At 35.0% G+C, this 18,604-nt stretch overlaps 1 protein-coding gene and 1 pseudogene across 1 annotated transcript; both read right to left on the reverse strand.

Moving 5' to 3' along the window:
- Positions 1-4,100: 4,100 nt before the first annotated feature.
- Positions 4,101-6,336, reverse strand: LOC100758060 (annotated as a pseudogene).
- A 9,531-nt stretch (positions 6,337-15,867) lies between these two features.
- On the reverse strand, positions 15,868-17,297 carry LOC113839044 (protein ZNF738-like). Its single transcript, XM_027434504.1, has 3 exons — positions 17,168-17,297; positions 16,517-16,643; positions 15,868-16,037 (listed from the first exon to the last, which is right to left on the reverse strand). Exons 1-3 carry the CDS (start codon positions 17,180-17,182, stop codon positions 15,868-15,870), a joined length of 312 nt encoding a protein of 103 aa, XP_027290305.1. The 5' UTR covers positions 17,183-17,297.
- Between the last annotated feature and the right edge of the window lie 1,307 nt (positions 17,298-18,604).

An 18,604-nucleotide genomic window follows, 5' to 3' on the forward strand; every position in this document is an offset into this window, starting at 1 on the left:
TTAGCTGGGACTGATGAGAGGGAGAAAACATATAATAATAAACTGAATTTCAATTTTACTGCCAATCGGGGAATACTTGTTACTTAGAGCTGCATGCATGGTCGTTCACTGGCTGGCCATTCTGCAATTCCAAGCGTGGGTATAAATGGTTTTACATGATTCTTCCTTATTGTATACTGAAGAAATAATTTGTCACCCCCAAAATATTAATACCATTTGTTCAGAGTTTTTCCTCTGGGAGGAGATGTGTCTCTAAGTAGAAGAGAGTGCACCAGAGAGAGAAAGCTATGTGTTGAGAGAGTTATACACAATACAGGACAGGAGATGTGTGCAAAGAAATCAAGAGACATGTGTATAGAGGCCTGAGAAAGGGATGAGCAGGCTGTAAGGGGAGATGTAACTGATTGTGTAAGAAAAGTTTGACAGAAGATAGAAGTGTGAAAGATGTTAAGTAGAAGTGAAAGAAAACTATGAAGTGATTTACCTAGGTGGTTACAGATATCTGACAGATGTGCTGTATAGAAGAGAGACATGTATGTTAGAGAGATTTATATGAGGAAGAGATGTGGCTGTGTGGTGAAAGCTGTAACTCCATGGTTACTTGTATCTGTGTAGAGGCAAGGAATGTTAAGCTACACAGAAGAGAGGTGTGACTGTTGAGAGATTCATGGCTTTGCAGTAGAGAGATGCATTACATAATGGAAGATATGTGGTTATATTTTTAAATGTAGCTATCTGGAGACAGAGATTTTTCAGAATGAGATTTGTCAGATGAACTAAAAGAGAAAATTTCAATCAGAAATTATGTATTTCCTTTTTTCTCCTCAGGTAGAAAATTTTAGTCCTAGAAGAATTTGAGGAATTTTTTCTGTACTCTGGAGGTGGTCTTGGAGCAGGCTTTCTTGTAGATAACTTGTCTTCATCTAATTTTACTTTGTTGTTCTATAAGTACCTAATTGTACAGTGGGAATAGGCTTGCAATCTGAATTGCAGCCAATTGAATCTGATTGAACTTTTTCTACTTTGCTTTGATTATCTAGTTTCTGAGTAACTTCTGAGTCAGATGTTCAAGTCTCATAAAATAACCTTTGGCATCTGTATGTGTCAAAATCTCCAATTTGTAAGGAAAATGTAGAAAAGGAAGGATGTCTCCTTAAATAGAGAAGAAGCACTTCTGCGGGAAGGCAAAAGTGATGCATAAAAAATTCTCAATGATCTAATATTTCCAAATTGTGTAAGTATTTATACTTCCCTAAGTGTGCAACATCCAAATATCAAAACCAAAAATGACAAGGCAACCATCATATGTCTCAACTTTTTTGGAACTTGTTAAGCTGCTCTTATGGCTTTATGACTTTTTCAATTTCTATTTGATATGGCTGAACCAGCACTGTGCAATTAAATATAGGAAAAATTATTCAGCTGGTCTTTTTCAGAATAATCATCTAGCATGCATCAGTTATACAGAATACAAAATAAATTTTTCATAAGGTACAAATTCTGGGGCAGGATTATACGATATGTAGAATTCTCTATTTTAGATATAGATTTTGTATTATATCTATGATTATAATCCACTTTATTCACTAAAATAAATTAAATTCCTGTCAAGTTTAAAAAGAGATGAATATATATCTATACATATCTATCTATATATATATATATATATATATATATATATATATATATATATATTATGAAACAAGACATTGAGGAAACAAGAATTTCATGGTTAGTTGAGTCCTTTTTCCTGTTGTGAAAATTAGTTCCAGCTTGTTTTCTTGTCTGCTGACTACACTGTTATTCACTGGCACATATTCTAAGAATAGTTAGAGTTGCCAATTGTTCTTCATTTTACTATCTAGAAAATTTTATTTGGAATTCTTACTCTCAGACTGCTTAGTACTTAATAATCAAGAGGTTTTCTACATTGATGCGAAATTTTGAATACAATTAAATTCACACACTCAAATATCTTATTGATTTTTGAATAAAGACTATTAGGCTATTGCTTTTTCTCTCCATTAAGTCTCCAATGACATATATAAGTGGAGTGGTGTGAGAATGAAGAAAATGTATACAGATAAAAAAGGGACCAAAAGAAAAGCTTTGAGCAGGTGTTCCAAGTTTTTTGAATGGAAACAACCACACCTAGTAATCTCTGTGCCTGTAATACCCACATACAAATAGATTCAAAGAGTTATTACATATTGATTATGTTTGAGTGGCAGGGTTATTATCTAAACCTATGCAGGTAGGCATTTTTGTCTTATCCCAGTAATTTCAGATTCTATAATCTTCAACTGTTAAGGAAAAAGTATCTGAAGATAGTAAAATATCTGGAGAATTTTTACATAAACCACATACAAACACAGAAGGATTTGTAATGTTCATAGCTTCATTCAATGAGGGAAAATAATTTTCAGTAAGTTTACATTTTTGCTGTGTCTCAGTGTCTGGTCTGGGACCTAACTCTGTCTATGTAAACAGCTTAACTTTACTCACACACCCAATCAGGTCTTCACATATTCAAGCCTTCTTTTCCGCCCACACCTACTTCTAATGATGCAAACCGTTATAGATTTCTTAAAGTCACTTGTTTTATATCTTCAGTTCATATTTTCTGGTAATTTTTTTATTGCAATTCCTGATTCTTATTACCCTACAGTAGTATAAAATGGATGTTCACCAATGCAAGTCAGCAGTAATTGAACACAAGTTATATAGTATTTATTGATAATTGAGAAAATGGGAATAAACATTAAGTTTAAGGAAGATATATTACATTGTATAAAACTGCAAACAATAGAAATACAATGATAGTTATATGAGAACTATTAACAATGAGTTCAATATTCTGTTTCATAAAATATACCCAAAATTCTGCAGTGATGTCATATTGGATTGTTATCAGTAAATTTACACTGGCATAACAATTCACATTTTAAATTACTTGTGACTTCAACTATTATCAAATTTATCCTATATTACTTTAATAAATGATTTCATTGTAGTACAGAGAGATATATTGCTGCATATGTAGATTGTTTTCAAAAACATTTCTGTGAATAGCTATTTTATTTCTTGGAATAATGCTTTTAAAATGACAATGATCCTAAGGCTTCAGAATGCCACTCATCTAACTCAATAAAGTTTCAGCATATGATAAAAGGTTTCTTGAACTACTTAAAATGTAAAGATCCTTATTTTTGTATGATTTTTGGGAAAGGAATTCCTTTTTGAGTTGGTCTCTTTCATGAATTTTCAATTGTGCTCTAAATTTTGAGCGTCATTTAAAACATTTAAAACACTGTACATTTGTTATGTTTCTTTCCATTGGTGATGCTTTGTTGGGTTTGACTATCTGGGCACTCCAAAAATCTTGCCATATTTTTAATATTGTGTGTGTACTTCTCGTATGGATTCTGTGATGATCATTAAGACTTAAGCACCAAGAAGTGGTTTTCCCAAGTGCTTCACATTTATAAACTTTCTATAATATATGGATGTAGTGAGGTTTTGCACAGATGAGTCATGGAAAAAGGACATACCATGTAACAGACTTGTGAAATATTAAGGATTATGACTTCTCTGGTTGTGCTGTGTTTTTAAACATGAGAATCATTAGGCACACAACTTGCCACACTTTGTATATTTTAACAGTTTTTCATAGAGAATTCATTGATGAAATATAGTGAGCTCTTAGTAATGATTTGCCACATGCTTCTCAATGGCAAGGCTTCTATCCAGTATGAACTTTTTGATGAATTTGAAGTGTTGGGCTCCATTTAAAGGAATTGTCTCATACATTACAATCACGTGGTTTCTCTCCACTGTTTATTCTTTGAGGAAGCTGAAGTTTTGAGCTCTGTTTAAAGGACTTACCACAATCTGAATATTATTACATTTTCTCTCCAGTGTATATTCTTTGATGAGCTTGAAAATTTGAGTCTTTCAAACATGACTTCCCACATATATTACAGTTGTCAGGGTTCTTTCCAGTATGTACATTTTGATGAACTTGAAGTTGTATGTTCTTTTTAAAGGATGTTCCACAATCTGAACATTTGTAAGGATTCTCTCCAGTGTGTATTCTTTGATGTTGTTGAAGTTGTGTCCTACTTTTAAAGGACTTTCCACAACCAGAACATTAGTAAGGTTTCTCCCCAGTGTGTATTCTTTGATGATATTGAAGATTTGTGCTCCTTTTAAAGGAATTTCCACAATCTGAAGATTTGTAATGTTTCTCTCCAGTGTGTATTCATTGATGAACTTTAAAACTTGAGTCAACAGTGACTGAATTTCCACAATCTGAATATTTGTAAGGTTTCTCTCCATTGTGTATTCTTTGATGAACTTGAAGATATGTGCTTCTTTTAAAGGACTTTCCACAATCTGAACATTTGTAAGGCTTCTCTCCAGTGTGTATTCTTTGATGACCTTTAAGATTTGAGCGATCAGTAAATGACTTTCCACAATCTGAACATGTGTAAGGTTTCTCTCCAGTGTGTATTCTTTGGTGAACTTGAAGACATGTGCTTCTTTTAAAGGACTTTCCACAATCTGAACATTTGTAAGGCTTCTCTCCAGTGTGTATTCTTTGATGAACTTTAAGATTTGAGCATTCAGTAAATGACTTTCCACAATCTGAACATGTGTAAGGTTTCTCTCCAGTGTGTATTCTTTGGTGAACTTGAAGACATGTGCTTCTTTTAAAGGACTTTCCACAATCTGAACATTTGTAAGGTTTCTCTCCAGTGTGTATTCTTCGATGAACTTGAAGACATGTGCTTCTTTTAAAGTACTTTCCACAATCTGAACATTTGTAAGGTTTCTCTCCAGTGTGTATTCTTCGATGAACTTGAAGACATGTGCTTCTTTTAAAGGACTTTCCACAATCTGAACATTTGTAAGGCTTCTCTCCAGTGTGTATTCTTTGGTGAACTTTAAGACTTGAGCCAACAGTGAATGACTTTCCACAATCTGAACATTTGTAAGGTTTCTCTCCAGTGTGTATTCTTTGATGAACTTGAAGACATGTGCTTCTTTTAAAGGACTTTCCACAATCTGAACATTTGTAAGGTTTCTCTCCAGTATGTATTCTTTGATGAACTTGAAGTTTTGAGCCATTAATAAATGACTTCCCACAATCTGAACATTTGTAAGGTATTTCTCCAGTGTGTATTCTTTGATGAAGTTGAAGACGTGTACTTCTTTTAAAGGACTTTTCACAATGTGAACATTTGCAAGGTTTCTCTCCAGTGTGTATTCTTTGATAAACTTAAAGACTTGAGCCAACAGTAAATGACTTTCCACAATCTGAACATTTGTAAGATTTTTCTCCAGCGTGTGTTCTTTGATGAATATTAAGAGGGGAGCCTTTGGTAAAGAACTTGTAACATTCAATACAATTGTTAGGTTTCTCTCTAGTATGTAGTCTTTGATATTCTTGAAGATGTATGCTCTTTTTTAAGGACTTTCCACAATCTGAACTTTTATAAGGTTTCTCTCCAGGGTGTTCTATTCGATGAACTTTAAGGTTTGAGGCTTTCTTAAAGGACTTGCCACTTATTTTACATTTGTAAGATTTTTCTACATCATGGATCCTTAGATGAACTGGAAGTGTTGAACTATGAGGAAATGTCTTGTCACATACTTCAGACATTGATAACTTTTCTTTTTGACTGTCTGTATTGGGAATATAATTGTCATTATAGGATTTGAAGGGACACATCTTTATACAGTATGTTATCCCTCTTGACCACATGACAAATCTTTTGAAAACCATAAGGCACATTGTTTTGTGGATGCTTGTTAAAATATGTATATGTGTAAAAATAATTTAACTCTCATTAGAAATAGATGGTATAGAGCTAGGCCATGTCCCTTTGTATGCTGTGACTATATGTTTCCCTTTGTTTTTTCTTGTCTTTTTTATTGTTAAAACAATGTTATTTTATATACCAATTCCAGTTTCCTCTTCCTGGAATACTACCACTCCCCCACCTTCTCTCAAACCTACCAACATCCTCTCCTCAGAGAGGTTGATACCTTCCATGGGGAATCATCAAAGCCTGCCACATAATTTGGGGCATGTCCAAAGCCTTTCCCTCTGTATCTAGGTTGGGTCCCAAAAGGCCAGTTAATACACTAATAATAATTATGGATTCCAATGCCAGTAGCTGCCCAAGCTCCTAACTGTCACCCACATTCGGGTGCTGATTTCAGTGTTATGCAGGTTTCCCAGCTGTCAAGACTAGACTCACTTAGGTACCACATGCTTGGTTCAGCTATTTCTGTGTGATTTCCCAACAGGATCTTGACTCCATTGCTCATATTAGCACTCCTGCCTCTCTATAACACAATGTTTAGATGTTTATCTATGCATCTGGTTACATCAGTTAGTGTATGAAGGCTTCATGATGTTAAATTTGGTAGTAATCAATGGGATTTTATGGAAAGGTCAGTAATATGCCCTTTCAATTATTGCTTAGCTTCATCACTGGGATCTCTCTTGTAGATTCCTGGAAATTTCCTTAGTGCTAGGTATCTTGCCAATCTGTTAATTCCTCCCATTAAGAAAGTATCACATTCCTCCTTCTCTCTTTCTGTCTTTCACTCATCTTTATATTTCTGATCACTCATCTTCTCCTCCCTCTTACTGTTCTCTGCTGCTCACTCTATGACTACACACTTCTCTCCCCCACTCCCAATTATGTCAGGAGATCTTGTGTATTTCCTCTTCTGGGTGGGATCCATTCATTTCTCTTATCAATTGATGAATAAAGAATTTATTGGACAATGGAAAGGCAGAATTTAGCTAGGCATTAATGTCAAACAAACAGGCAGGGGGAAGGAAAACTTTGTGAAGAAACAACATGTAGCCTTCAGTATCACCTAGTCAAGCCAAAGGCATAGATTAATATAAGTGGGTGACATAGGAAAACCTCTAGCACAACATCTGCCACCATTGGAGCCTTGTCCCCACACCAGGAGAGGTGAATGACTTTGCCCCAACTGGAGCCCCTTATATTTTGGACCCTAATTGCCTGGGTCACATAGTACTCCCCACCCCTGCCCAATGAATCCTCAGACACCTGGATGCAGCTTACCCACACACCAAATCATCCACCACTACATCTGTTGTCATTGAACCATTTTCCCCATCTTCACCAAGAGAGGTAAGTGACACCCTCAACCTGAGCACTGGCCCTTTGCCTCTAGATCCTAGTTGCCTGGGATATATCACATGTCCGTCCTATCTCCTTAAAACCTAGGCAACTGGGGACAGCATTCCCATAAGCCAAAACATCCAACAAATTTTTAATACAAAGTATCCAGGAAAATCTGGGACATTGAAAAACAAAACCAGAAAATAATAGTTATAGTACAAAGTGAAGATGTCAATCTCAAGGTCATAGAAAACATATTCAAAAAAAATCATAGAAGAACACTTTTCCAACCCAATGAATAAAATGCCTATGAAAAGAAATGAAGCTTACAGAAAACCAAATATACTGGACCCCAAAACATTACCATCCTAAATATTAATCAAAACAAAACATACAAAATAAATACCGAATGTTAAAGGCTGCAAAGGAAAAAGATCAAGAAACATAGAAAAACAGACAGATCACAATTATACTTGACTTTTCAATGGAAAATCTGAAAGTCAGAGGACTTTGATACATGTTCTACAGAGACTAAACCTTCAAAGCTCTCAATTACTATAGAGGGAGAGAATCATAAATTTTATGACAAAACCAGATTTAAAAAACTATCCCAATATCCAGCCTTACAGTAAGTACTGGAAGAGAAACTCCAATCTAAGCAAGTTAGCTACAACCACAAAAATATTCAAAATAGATAATACCAGATTACCAAAATTCAAAAAAAGGGAAACACACACACAGACACACACACACACACACACACACACACACACACAAACACATGATAAAATACCACAAATAACAACAAATCCAAAAATAAAAAGGAATCAAAAGTGAAACGTTGTCAAAACTTATTAATATCAATGGTCTCAGTTTGCTTATAAAAAGACACAGGTTAATAGAATTTACAAGAACACATAATCTATCCTTCTCCTGCATATAAGAAATACAATTCAACTGCAAAGATAAAATTACCTCAGAGTAAAAGTTTGAGAAATTTTTTCTAAGCAATTGGACCTAAGAAAGAGGTTGGTGTAGTAACCCTAATATGTAAAAAATTGGACTTCAAAGTAAAATCAATCAAAAGAGATGAAGAAGGTCATTTCATATTTATCAAGGGGAAAATTGACCAAGATGAAATCTCAGTTCTGTATATCTATGCCCCAAATACAAATACATATATTTGAAAGAGAAATCTTACTAAACCTGAAGGCACACATTAAACCCCTAGAGTAAGAGTGATAGACTTTTACACCCCACATGCACCACTGAACCAGACAACCAGACAAAACCCTAATAAAGAAATAAAGGAACTAACAGGAGATATGACTCAAATGGTTTTAACAGACATCTGCAAAACATTTCATGCAAACAAAAAAGAATACACCTTTTTCTTAGTAGCTAATGGAACCTACTCTAAAACTGACCACATAGTCAAGAACAAAGCAAACCTCAAAAATTAAAGTAAAATTGGAATAACATGCTGTGTCTTATTAGATCTCCATTATTTAAAGTTAGAATTCAAAAGAACACAAATTGAAGAATGCCTACAAAATGATAGAAATTGAAAAGTGCTAAATTGCATCACACTTGTTCAAGGAAGAAACAAATAAATTAATTAGCATCTTCCTAGAAATCAATGAAACACAACATACAAAAAATTTTGGGAAACATTAAAAGCAGTGCTAATAGGAAAGTTCATAGCACTAAAGTCCTACATAAAAGAATTGGAGGACTCCAACACTGGTGACTTATCAGAACAACTGAATGCTCTGGAAGGAAAAGAACCAAACTCATCCATGAAATCAGACATCAGCAAATTAAATTGAAGGCTGAAACCCACAAAGTAGAAACAAAGAAAACAATATAGTAAATAACTGAAACAAAGAGCTGGTTCTTCAAGAATGTCAACAAGATAGACAAATCTATATCCAATCTAACCAAATGGCACAGAGAGAACATGCAAATTAACAAAATGAAAAGGAAAACATAACAACAAACACTGAGAAAATGCAGAGAATAATCAGCTGAGAACTAGAAAACCTGTATTCCACAAAATTGGAAAATGTTAAAGGAAATGGACAATTTCTGGGTAGATATCACTTTCCAAATTTAAATCAAGAAGAGATAATCAATTTAAGTAGACCTAAAGCCCTTAATGATAAAGTAGTAGTGATCAATAGTTTCTCAACAAAAATAGCCCAGGGCCAGATGGTTTCATAGCAGAATTCTACCAGAAATTCAAAAAAGAGCTAAAACTGATATTACTCAAGTTATTCCACAAAATAGAAGCAGAAGGGTCATTTCCACCTATTTTTATGAAGCAACAATTAACTTGGGACACAAACCACACGAAGACACAACTAAGAAAGAGAACTTCAGAACAATCTCCCTCATAAAAATTGATGTAAAAACACTCAATAAAATACTGGCAAGTCAAATCCAAGAACACATCAAAATATCATCTACCATGATCAAGTAGGCTTCACCCGGAGATACAGGGGTGATTCAACATACAATAATCCATCAATGTAACCCACAGTATAAACAAACTATAAAAGAAAATAAAGCATGTGTTAATCACACTAAATGCTGAAAATGCCTCTGAAAAAATCCCAGTCGCCTTCAAAGTAAAGATCTTGGAGAGAACATGGATAACACTAACATAAGAAAACATGATATAGGCAACATACAGCAAGCCACCAGTGACAATCAAATGAAATGGAGAGAAACTCAATGTGATTCCTTGAAAATTAGCAACAACCCAAGATTGTCCACTCTCTCCATATGTCTTAAATATTGTTCTTTCTGTTCTAGCTAAAGCAATGAGACAAGAAAAGATTAAATGGTTAAAAATCGGAAGGGAAGAAATCAACCTTTCAATGTTTGCAGATGATGTGAGAGTTTCCATAAGTAACCCCAAAAATTCTATCAGGGAACACCTACATCAGATAAACACCTTTAAAAAAGTGGAAGGATACAAGATAAAATAAAAAAAAAATCAGTAGCCCTACTATATAAAGAAGATAAATGATCTGAGAAAGAAATCAGAGAAGCATTGCCCTTTAAAATATCAACAAACAGCCAAAAATATGTTGGGGTTTCTCTAACCAAAAACATGAACTTCCTGTATGACAAGAACTTGATTCTTTTAAAAAAGAAATTAAGAGAAATACCAGAAAATTGAGAAATCTACCATGCTCTTGACTAGGTAGGGTACACATGGGGAAAAGTGCAATCATACAAAAAGCAATCTGCATATTCAATGCAATCCCCATTAAAATCCAGGAGCAATTCTCCACAAATCTTGAAAGAAAAATCCTCAAATTTATATGGAAAAAAAACAAGCATAGCCAAATTTACCTGTGCAATAAAGGAAATTTCAGAGGCATCACTCTCTCTGACTTTATCATCTATAATAGAGCTATAGCAATTAAAACAGCTTGTTATTGGCAAAAAAAGACAGGAAGAACCATAGAATTTAATTGAAATCTCTGATATAATCAATACACTTATGTCCACTGGATTTTTTGACAAAAAGCTAAAATTATACACTGGAAAACAAACATCTTTGACAAATGATGATAACATAGCTGAATGCTGACATAGAGAAGATTGTATATCCAGCCACACTGAAATTCTTAGGAGAGAAATTGGAAGGACCCTGGAACAATTTGGAACAGGAGAATGTTTCCTAACCATAAAGTCAGCAGCACATACACAAGATCTACAATTAATAAATGGTACCTCTTGAAAATGAGAAGCTTCTTTAAGGCAAATGACAGAGTCAGTCAACAAGACAAATCAGCAGCCCACAGAACTGGAAAACAGCTTCATCAAACACACATCTGAAAGAAGGCTGATTTCCAAAATATAGGAAGAACTCAAGAAGCTAGTCACAAAAACACCAAATAATCCAATTAAAATTGGGGGAACAAAACTAAATAGAGATTTTTCAACAGAGGAATCTAAAATGGCCAAAAGTCACTTTAGGAAATGCTCAGCATCCTTAGCCATCAGAGAAATGCAAATCACAACAACCCTGAGATACCATTTTGCACCTGCCAGAATAGCTAAAGTCAAAAATGTTAATAAAAGCTTATTCTGGAGAGGATGTGGAGTGAAGGGAACATTCTTTCATTGCTGGTGGGAGTGCAACATAGTGCAGCCCATTTGGAAATCAGTTTTGCAGTTAATCAGAAAATTTGGAATTGATGTACCTCAAGACCCAGCAATACCACTCTTGGGCATATACAAGATGCACATTCATACCACAAAGACATCTGTTCAACTGTGTTAATACCAGAATTAAGAGTAATAGCCAGAACATGGAAACAATATATATGCTCCTCAATTGAAGAATACATAATGAAAATGTGACACACATACACAGTTCACTACTGCTCGGTGTTTAAAACAAAATGACATCTTGAAATTCCTTGGCAAATGAAGGAAAAGAGAAAATACTACCCTGGCTCCAGTAACTTAGGCATAAAAATACAACCATGATATGCCCTCTTTCATATGTGGATATTAGATAAAGGAAAGGATAACCAGCCTACAATCTATAATTTAAAGAAGCTAGGAAACAAGGATTACCATAAGAGAGACAAACATGAACCCCAGAGGAGGGCAAATGGTCCATATTTGAGTAAACTGGGAGCAGTGTCACATGGAGCTGGGATATAAGAGAGAGAGGAGTGGCTTTGGAGGAGATGTAGGAGAATCTGAGGGATCAAGAAGGTCGAGTTGGGCAAAGAATAGAGAAGGAGAGCCATGAAAGTGATACATTGTTAGAGGGAGCTATTATGTGGTCAAATATAAACTAGCACTAGGGAAATTCCCAGAAATCCACAAGGATGACCCCATCTAAGAATCTAAGCAATATTGTAGAGACCACCATAAATGCCCTTCTCCTATAATGAGATTGATGGCTAATTTATGCCATCACAGAGCTTATATTCAGTAGCTGGTGAAAGCAGATGTTCAATGCTAAGCACTGAGCTGAACTCCAGGAGTCCATTTGTGGAAAAGTAGGAAAGATGAGCAAACAGGGCAATAACATGTTGGGGAAACCCACAGAAACAGCTGCCCTTAACATGTGGGAGTTCATGTACTGCAGATTGACATCTAGGACATCAGAATAAAACCCAACGTAGCCTCTGAAATTGTGTGTCAATTTTGGTCACTGGGCAGTCTATGGGCCACTGGCATTTGAATCAATATTTATCCCTAGTATTATACTGGTGTTTTGGTGTCCTTTCTCACCAAGACATGTGTGGGCTGTGTTCTGCCCTCAGTAATGGGACAGAGTTGATGATTCCCTATGAGAGGCCTAACCCTATATAAGGAGTAAATGGAGGTGGTTTGAAGGGACACATTTAGGGAGAGTAAGAGGAGGTGAGGGAGAGGGAAATAAGATTTCTACATAAGATGAAGTTATTTAATTTATGTGAAAAGTAAGAAAAATAGAAAATGATTAATTTCTTAGAGAGAATTAGCCAATAAGAAGCCTAGGACCTTAGCCCAACTATTATAAGTAAAGATTAATCCTCAGAGTGGTTATTTCAAAACCAAATTGTGGACCCAGAATATAGAGAGAAAGTAATCTAGTAGGACCATTTCCCAGGCAGAGAAGTGTCTCCTCCACAATTGGTACCAATGGACTGGAGGAATAGCTCAGCCATTAAGGGCCAGGCTCACAACCAAAAATAAAATAGGTACCAAGATTTGATAAAAATTTCTACATAAAGCCTAAAAAAGACCTTCTTGGTAGCCACAAAGTTTCAGATAGACTCTGTTGCTGCTGGTCATAAGATGCAAGGCTCCTTTAAGAAATGGTTGCTTCCTGCTGTGGCATTCAGGCTTGAGCAGAGCATGGCAGATTCCCACCACAGTACACAGAGACTTTTCCAAGCTAAACAGTGTGCAACATGGCCGAAGAAAAACCTTGATGGCATGCCACATACTGCTTCCCAGAGCTGGTATTTCTTTGACATATTGAAAGAGAGAAAGGGAAGTAACCATTATCCAGGGTTACCACAACCATGGATTACTTTTCTAAAAACACTCATTTTCATAAAATTAATTGTGGATACCCAATAAGGACAGATTCACACAAAAAGAAATGTAAATAGGTCACACAGTGTTTAAAAGACGTACATAAACTTGATAGAAAAAGAGTAAAAGAGCCGGGCGTTGGTGGTACATGGCTTTAATCCCAGCACTCGGGAGGCAGAGGTAGGAGGATCTCTGTGAGTTCAAGACCAGCCTGGTCTACAAGTACTAGTTCCAGGACAGCCTCCAAAGCAACAGAGAAACCATATCTCGAAAAAACAAAAAAAAAAAGAAAAAAGAAAAAGAGTAAAAGTCAGAGATTAAAGAGTAATTTAAGATAATTAAATATGGTGCTTTAAAATGTACAAAAAAGAAAGCAGCTGATGCCCTTTGCCAGTGTAAGACAAAAAACGATCTTCAAATTTCCTTCCTCACTGAAATGTCCACAAATACTCTATGCATGTAGGCTGAAGATGGAAGCCCCAGCATTACAGAGGAACTTTGTGTGACTGTACAGGCAGCAAGGTGTCTCTGACAACTCTAGAGATTTAAAAGTTATGTACAACCCACTCTCTGTTTACTTGTATCATATTATATCCTTCTGGGTTCTTTGATGGAGTTGAGTTGTTGAGTTGAGTTGAATGCTTAAAGTTAAGATTTTCCTTTAGATATAATAAAAGATAAATAATACATAAAATTTTAGACACACAAAGACAGGATAGATGATAAACTGTTAACATTAGATTTGGTCAAATGTAAATGTGCTAAACATTATAAATATAAATCTTACTTGATGACAATTTTATTATGGTAAAGATAAAACTTTCTTTTTAATTAGAAAAGAGGAGATCATGGAGGATGTCATTTAGCATGATATATATATATATATGTATATATATATATGTGTGTGTGTGTGTGTGTGTGTGTGTGTGTGTATTATTGTTTTATGAATAAAGACTTTTGGAGAATATATAGGCAGAATTTAGCTAGGAAGAGATTCTGAACAAAGAGGTAGTTAGAAGGGAGACAGAGATAAGAGATGCCAAGTAGCTGCCAAGAAGCAGGACTCCAGGTCATTACCTATGTAATCCAAAGCTACCGTTTAATATAGATGGGATAATTTACAAAAACCCTAGCAAATAAGAAGACTAAGCTCGTGGACAAAAAATTGTAAGTAGACATTAAGACGCAGAATCTTTCTTTCATAAGTGACTGTATGGACATGGTTGGTAGAGACAAAACAGTCTAGAAGGATTAAGAACAGATGAGGGAATATCTGCCTCTACAGCGTAGACAACATACAAAGTGAAAATCATGTGCCAACAAACAAAATCTCTGGTATAAGTAATGACCTATATTATTTTCTGTTATTACAACCCAAACATAGAGGGTATTTATTGTCCTTGTAATTATTTATGCTCAAGAGTTCAATGATGATGCCAGAATATTGAAAAAATTGAATGGATTTATATCAAATTTGTATTCAACTGGATACATTCAAGTGCTTGAAAGTACTATATTTGCTACACAAGGAGAGCATAGTCATCAATTTTCCAAGTTATGGACCACGTGGCCACAGATGTTGACTAGGCTAGAAGAGATATACAAAACTGGCACAGATGTTTTCACAATAACTAATAAATATTTGACTATTTTACTGCCAACTCCATTATTAGAAACCGTATTTGACACTGTTATTTGAGCCAAGAAACTGAGACCAAACTGGCTCAGGCACTAGAATAAAAACTATTGTTATTCCACTAAAGGAACATGGCACCAAACTAATATTATAGTGCTGAACCCATAGATTGTTGGCTTTCTCATCCTTCACTAGAAAAGTTTATTATTCAGATTTTGGAAAATTAAGCTATAACTGGGATTATTTTTTCTTACCACTCCAATCATGGTGCAGGCACCAATGAATAAATGAATTCAGAGAGAACATAAAGGAAAGAAACTGTAAATGAATGACTTAATGAAGCAGAAGCTTACAAATAGTATAGGACAAAGGAACATACAATTACCAAGTTTGTGACAGAAAGGCCAAAACCCACACAAGCTCAAGACAACCAAAATGTCAGCTTCTTCATGGAAAGGAGATCTAAAGACATAAATCATTGATAGGAACATATATGTGGTCCCTGATGCCCAGGAGTAGTAAAATCTGTTTTTCTTTTGCTTAATCCAGGATATAGCAATATATTCAAATACTTTTCTTCCAAAATACTTGGCCAGAACACATTTTCCTCTATTTTTTATGTATTTTCTGATCGTGTGCTAATAAAATAAGATGGGTTAGGGAAGTAATGACGCTGGGTTCATGTAATAAAGTGATGGTAGGCAAGGAGGTAAAGAAAAAAAATTGATGCAGATATATTGCAAAAATGTTCAAAAATATAGAAAAACACTAGAAAATATAATCCATTGTTCACTGATATATTTCAGAACAATTCACATATATATTAGAATATGAAATAAAGCCATACATACATTGCCAAAATGCTATGGGAAAAATAAATATTATCGAGTGACTATTCTGATGAAATGAAGGAAAACAATGTAGCAATCTCTGTGTGCCAGAACCTAGTATACAATCATGAAATGAATACTTGTGCATAACTTCAAATAAGAAGCAGGGCTAATCAAACTGCAGTTGTTGGACATTTATTGTTTTGTATTTCACACATGAACCATTGTTCCCTTTCAACTTACCTGGTTCCAGGACTTCTGAGTCCTTTATATTCACCATCCAGGGTTCTTTATTTTGTTCAAGACAGGTGACTAACTCTGGTTTTGATACAGAAAGTCCTATGAATTATAAGAGACATGTGAAAATTTCTTTACATAATGTAGAAAATATTTGGTTTACAACACAGGCTTGTACACAGTGATCATAAAGGAATGTATAGAAAGACTCTTAAGTGAAGTCCTATCAGTACATAGTTGACAGGTGTTTAAAACTTTTAAGAAATTAATTTTAATTTTGTATACCTTCAACTTTCCTTCCATTAAACATTTTCAAATATATAATTGTTGGATTCAAATTGTATTCACACTTCACTGCACCTGAATGACTGCAAAATTATCATAGGGGATTGACTTATATGTTAGCCTAAATTAAAAGATCATTTAAAATAATATAAGAAAAAATAGCCAATATTTTACTCACCAATGTCAAGGAATAATTGGGAGCTGGTAATTATTCATAGAAAACAATTTAAAATTATAATACAGGAAGTTAGACATTCCTAGGGTTAAGCAGTAATCAGAAAATGATTTATTCTCACCTACAGAAACCAGGTTGCTGTAATTCTCCAACATGACAAATCTGTACAAATCCCTCTGAGAAGTATTCAAGCATTCCCATTCCTCCTTAGAGAAATTGATGGCCACATCCTCGAATGTCAACAGACTCTGAAATGAAAATTGTTTCTCCTTATAATGATGGTTTAAGACCTTAATTTTCCCCACAGGAAAGATTATTTAACTAAAGAGCTGCTGTACTAACAGTAATTAATCTGAAATTTTCAAATCTATAACTTATGAGAGAGGATGTTGTGACTTTTTAAAAGAGAACAAAGTACCCAACATCTAAAATCCTCATCAATTTTGTGCCTTTTCTCAATGATAAATATCGTCTGAAGTTGTCCTCAGTAGGAATTGGGTATCGATATTAATCTCTCGTATCAGAAATTTTGTAAATCCTTCAGAGTATGCATGGATATAGATATGCCATACTGGGAAACAAGAGGCAGGGAAGGGTGGAAAGTGAGATACAGCATAGAAATGAGAGTGCTAATAAAGAATCTCTGTTGAAAATACAATAGAACCTGAAAAAAGATTTCTTACAATGAGGAACTACAGTGAATGTTGATCTGTGCAAATATATTATTTCTCTGTGGACTTTAGACCTGTCACATTCTTGTGCATACGTTTACCTGAGAACAAGCCATCTTCAATCCCCTTCTTTATGGATATTTTCAAGGAATTTATCTTCAAGTTTTACCTTCCTGATACTATTCTGTGTGTAAGGTGAAAGCAACTTCATTCCATGCTACCACACTCAGAGCCTGGAAAACAGATTAAAAAATATCCTCACTTTGTGACTTGTTCCACAACAGAGATGCAAAAACTACAAACTTTTACAGAGTGACCAACTCTTAGGTTTTCCTCTGTTGCATTTGTAGGATCTATTATTCCAGCAGATAATGGTTATCTACCACCTGGTTTGGGGACTTCAGCAATCTGCTTTACAGTTTGCACACGCATTTCCAATTGACTTTGATGATCAAATTAATCCCAACTGACACATGTATTTCAAATAGTCAATGGAATTTGAGGGGTAGCCACAGGTGATTAATTAATATATTTCTTGCAGGCAAGGCACAGTGGGGAACTGATGCTTCATTAATGTCTCCAATAATCATTCCCTTTTGTTTCCATTTTCAAATAAAAAATTCCATTATTTCCCAGATTTCATGCTGAGTATAAGAAAAGCAGATCAGCTGGCCAGTATCATCTTGCTCTGGATAATGATGCCTCTCAGAGATCTTGCTTCTACATCGTATACTTCCCTAATGTAGGTATTAAAGGTGTCAGTTATAATTATCTTTTAGACTGATTTACTATTGTGGTGACCTGGGTGGCCTTGGAAGCACTGCGATGCATCTGAGTCCAAAATTAAAAGTGTGTACCACTACCACCAAGATTATCATTGCTGGCATAAAAGGCATGGACCTTGTTTCTTATATCTTATCTTGACTTCTTTCTAAATCCCTGGTCAAGCTTTATTAAATGATAAAAATATATCACCAGAGAAATATTTTTGAACCCTTGGTTCCCAAATGATATACTCTTGGATGGTTCCCAAATGATATACTCTTGGATGAGAAGGCATGGCCTTCCAGTAGTAGATGTAGAAGTTTATTGTTTTTGTTTATTTGTGGATTTGTGTTCAGAATGTAGCCTTTGAAATTTTGATGTTTCAGATCCCATGGCCGCCACAGGGTCTCTCTCTATTCATGGTGCCTGTGAATAACAGTCCATACAGTGACAACTATCACATTTGACTGGCCTATTATCTTAGTCGTGGAAGAAGGTTCCATAATGCCTTTCTTCTATCATTGACTGTAAAGCCTGAATGAACCAGGTTGCCAAATAATATGCTTCCCGAAACTGAAACATGGCCTTCTTATTCAATTACATTCTTACCAGATTTCTATTTTCCAAGATTTCCTTCAATGCATAAGCTTGGGTGTAATGGAATTTATACTCTCCATTTGATTGACATCAAACTCATAGTTCCAAATGCCTCTGATTCAGGAGTGCTTATATTAAAAGCATGCACCACCATGCCAAACTGTAAGCTTTTCTCT

This window comes from Cricetulus griseus, chromosome 9 (assembly GCF_003668045.3).
Source record: "Cricetulus griseus strain 17A/GY chromosome 9, alternate assembly CriGri-PICRH-1.0, whole genome shotgun sequence".
Classification (NCBI taxonomy): domain Eukaryota; kingdom Metazoa; phylum Chordata; class Mammalia; order Rodentia; family Cricetidae; genus Cricetulus; species Cricetulus griseus.

Bases quoted from the DNA above. Each gene is read 5' to 3' on its own strand.
- LOC113839044 (XM_027434504.1), bottom strand. The intron at 16,038-16,516 runs GTGAGAATAAAT...TATAATTCATAG, and splicing joins CAGCAACCTGGTTTCTGTAG to GACTTTCTGTATCAAAACCA.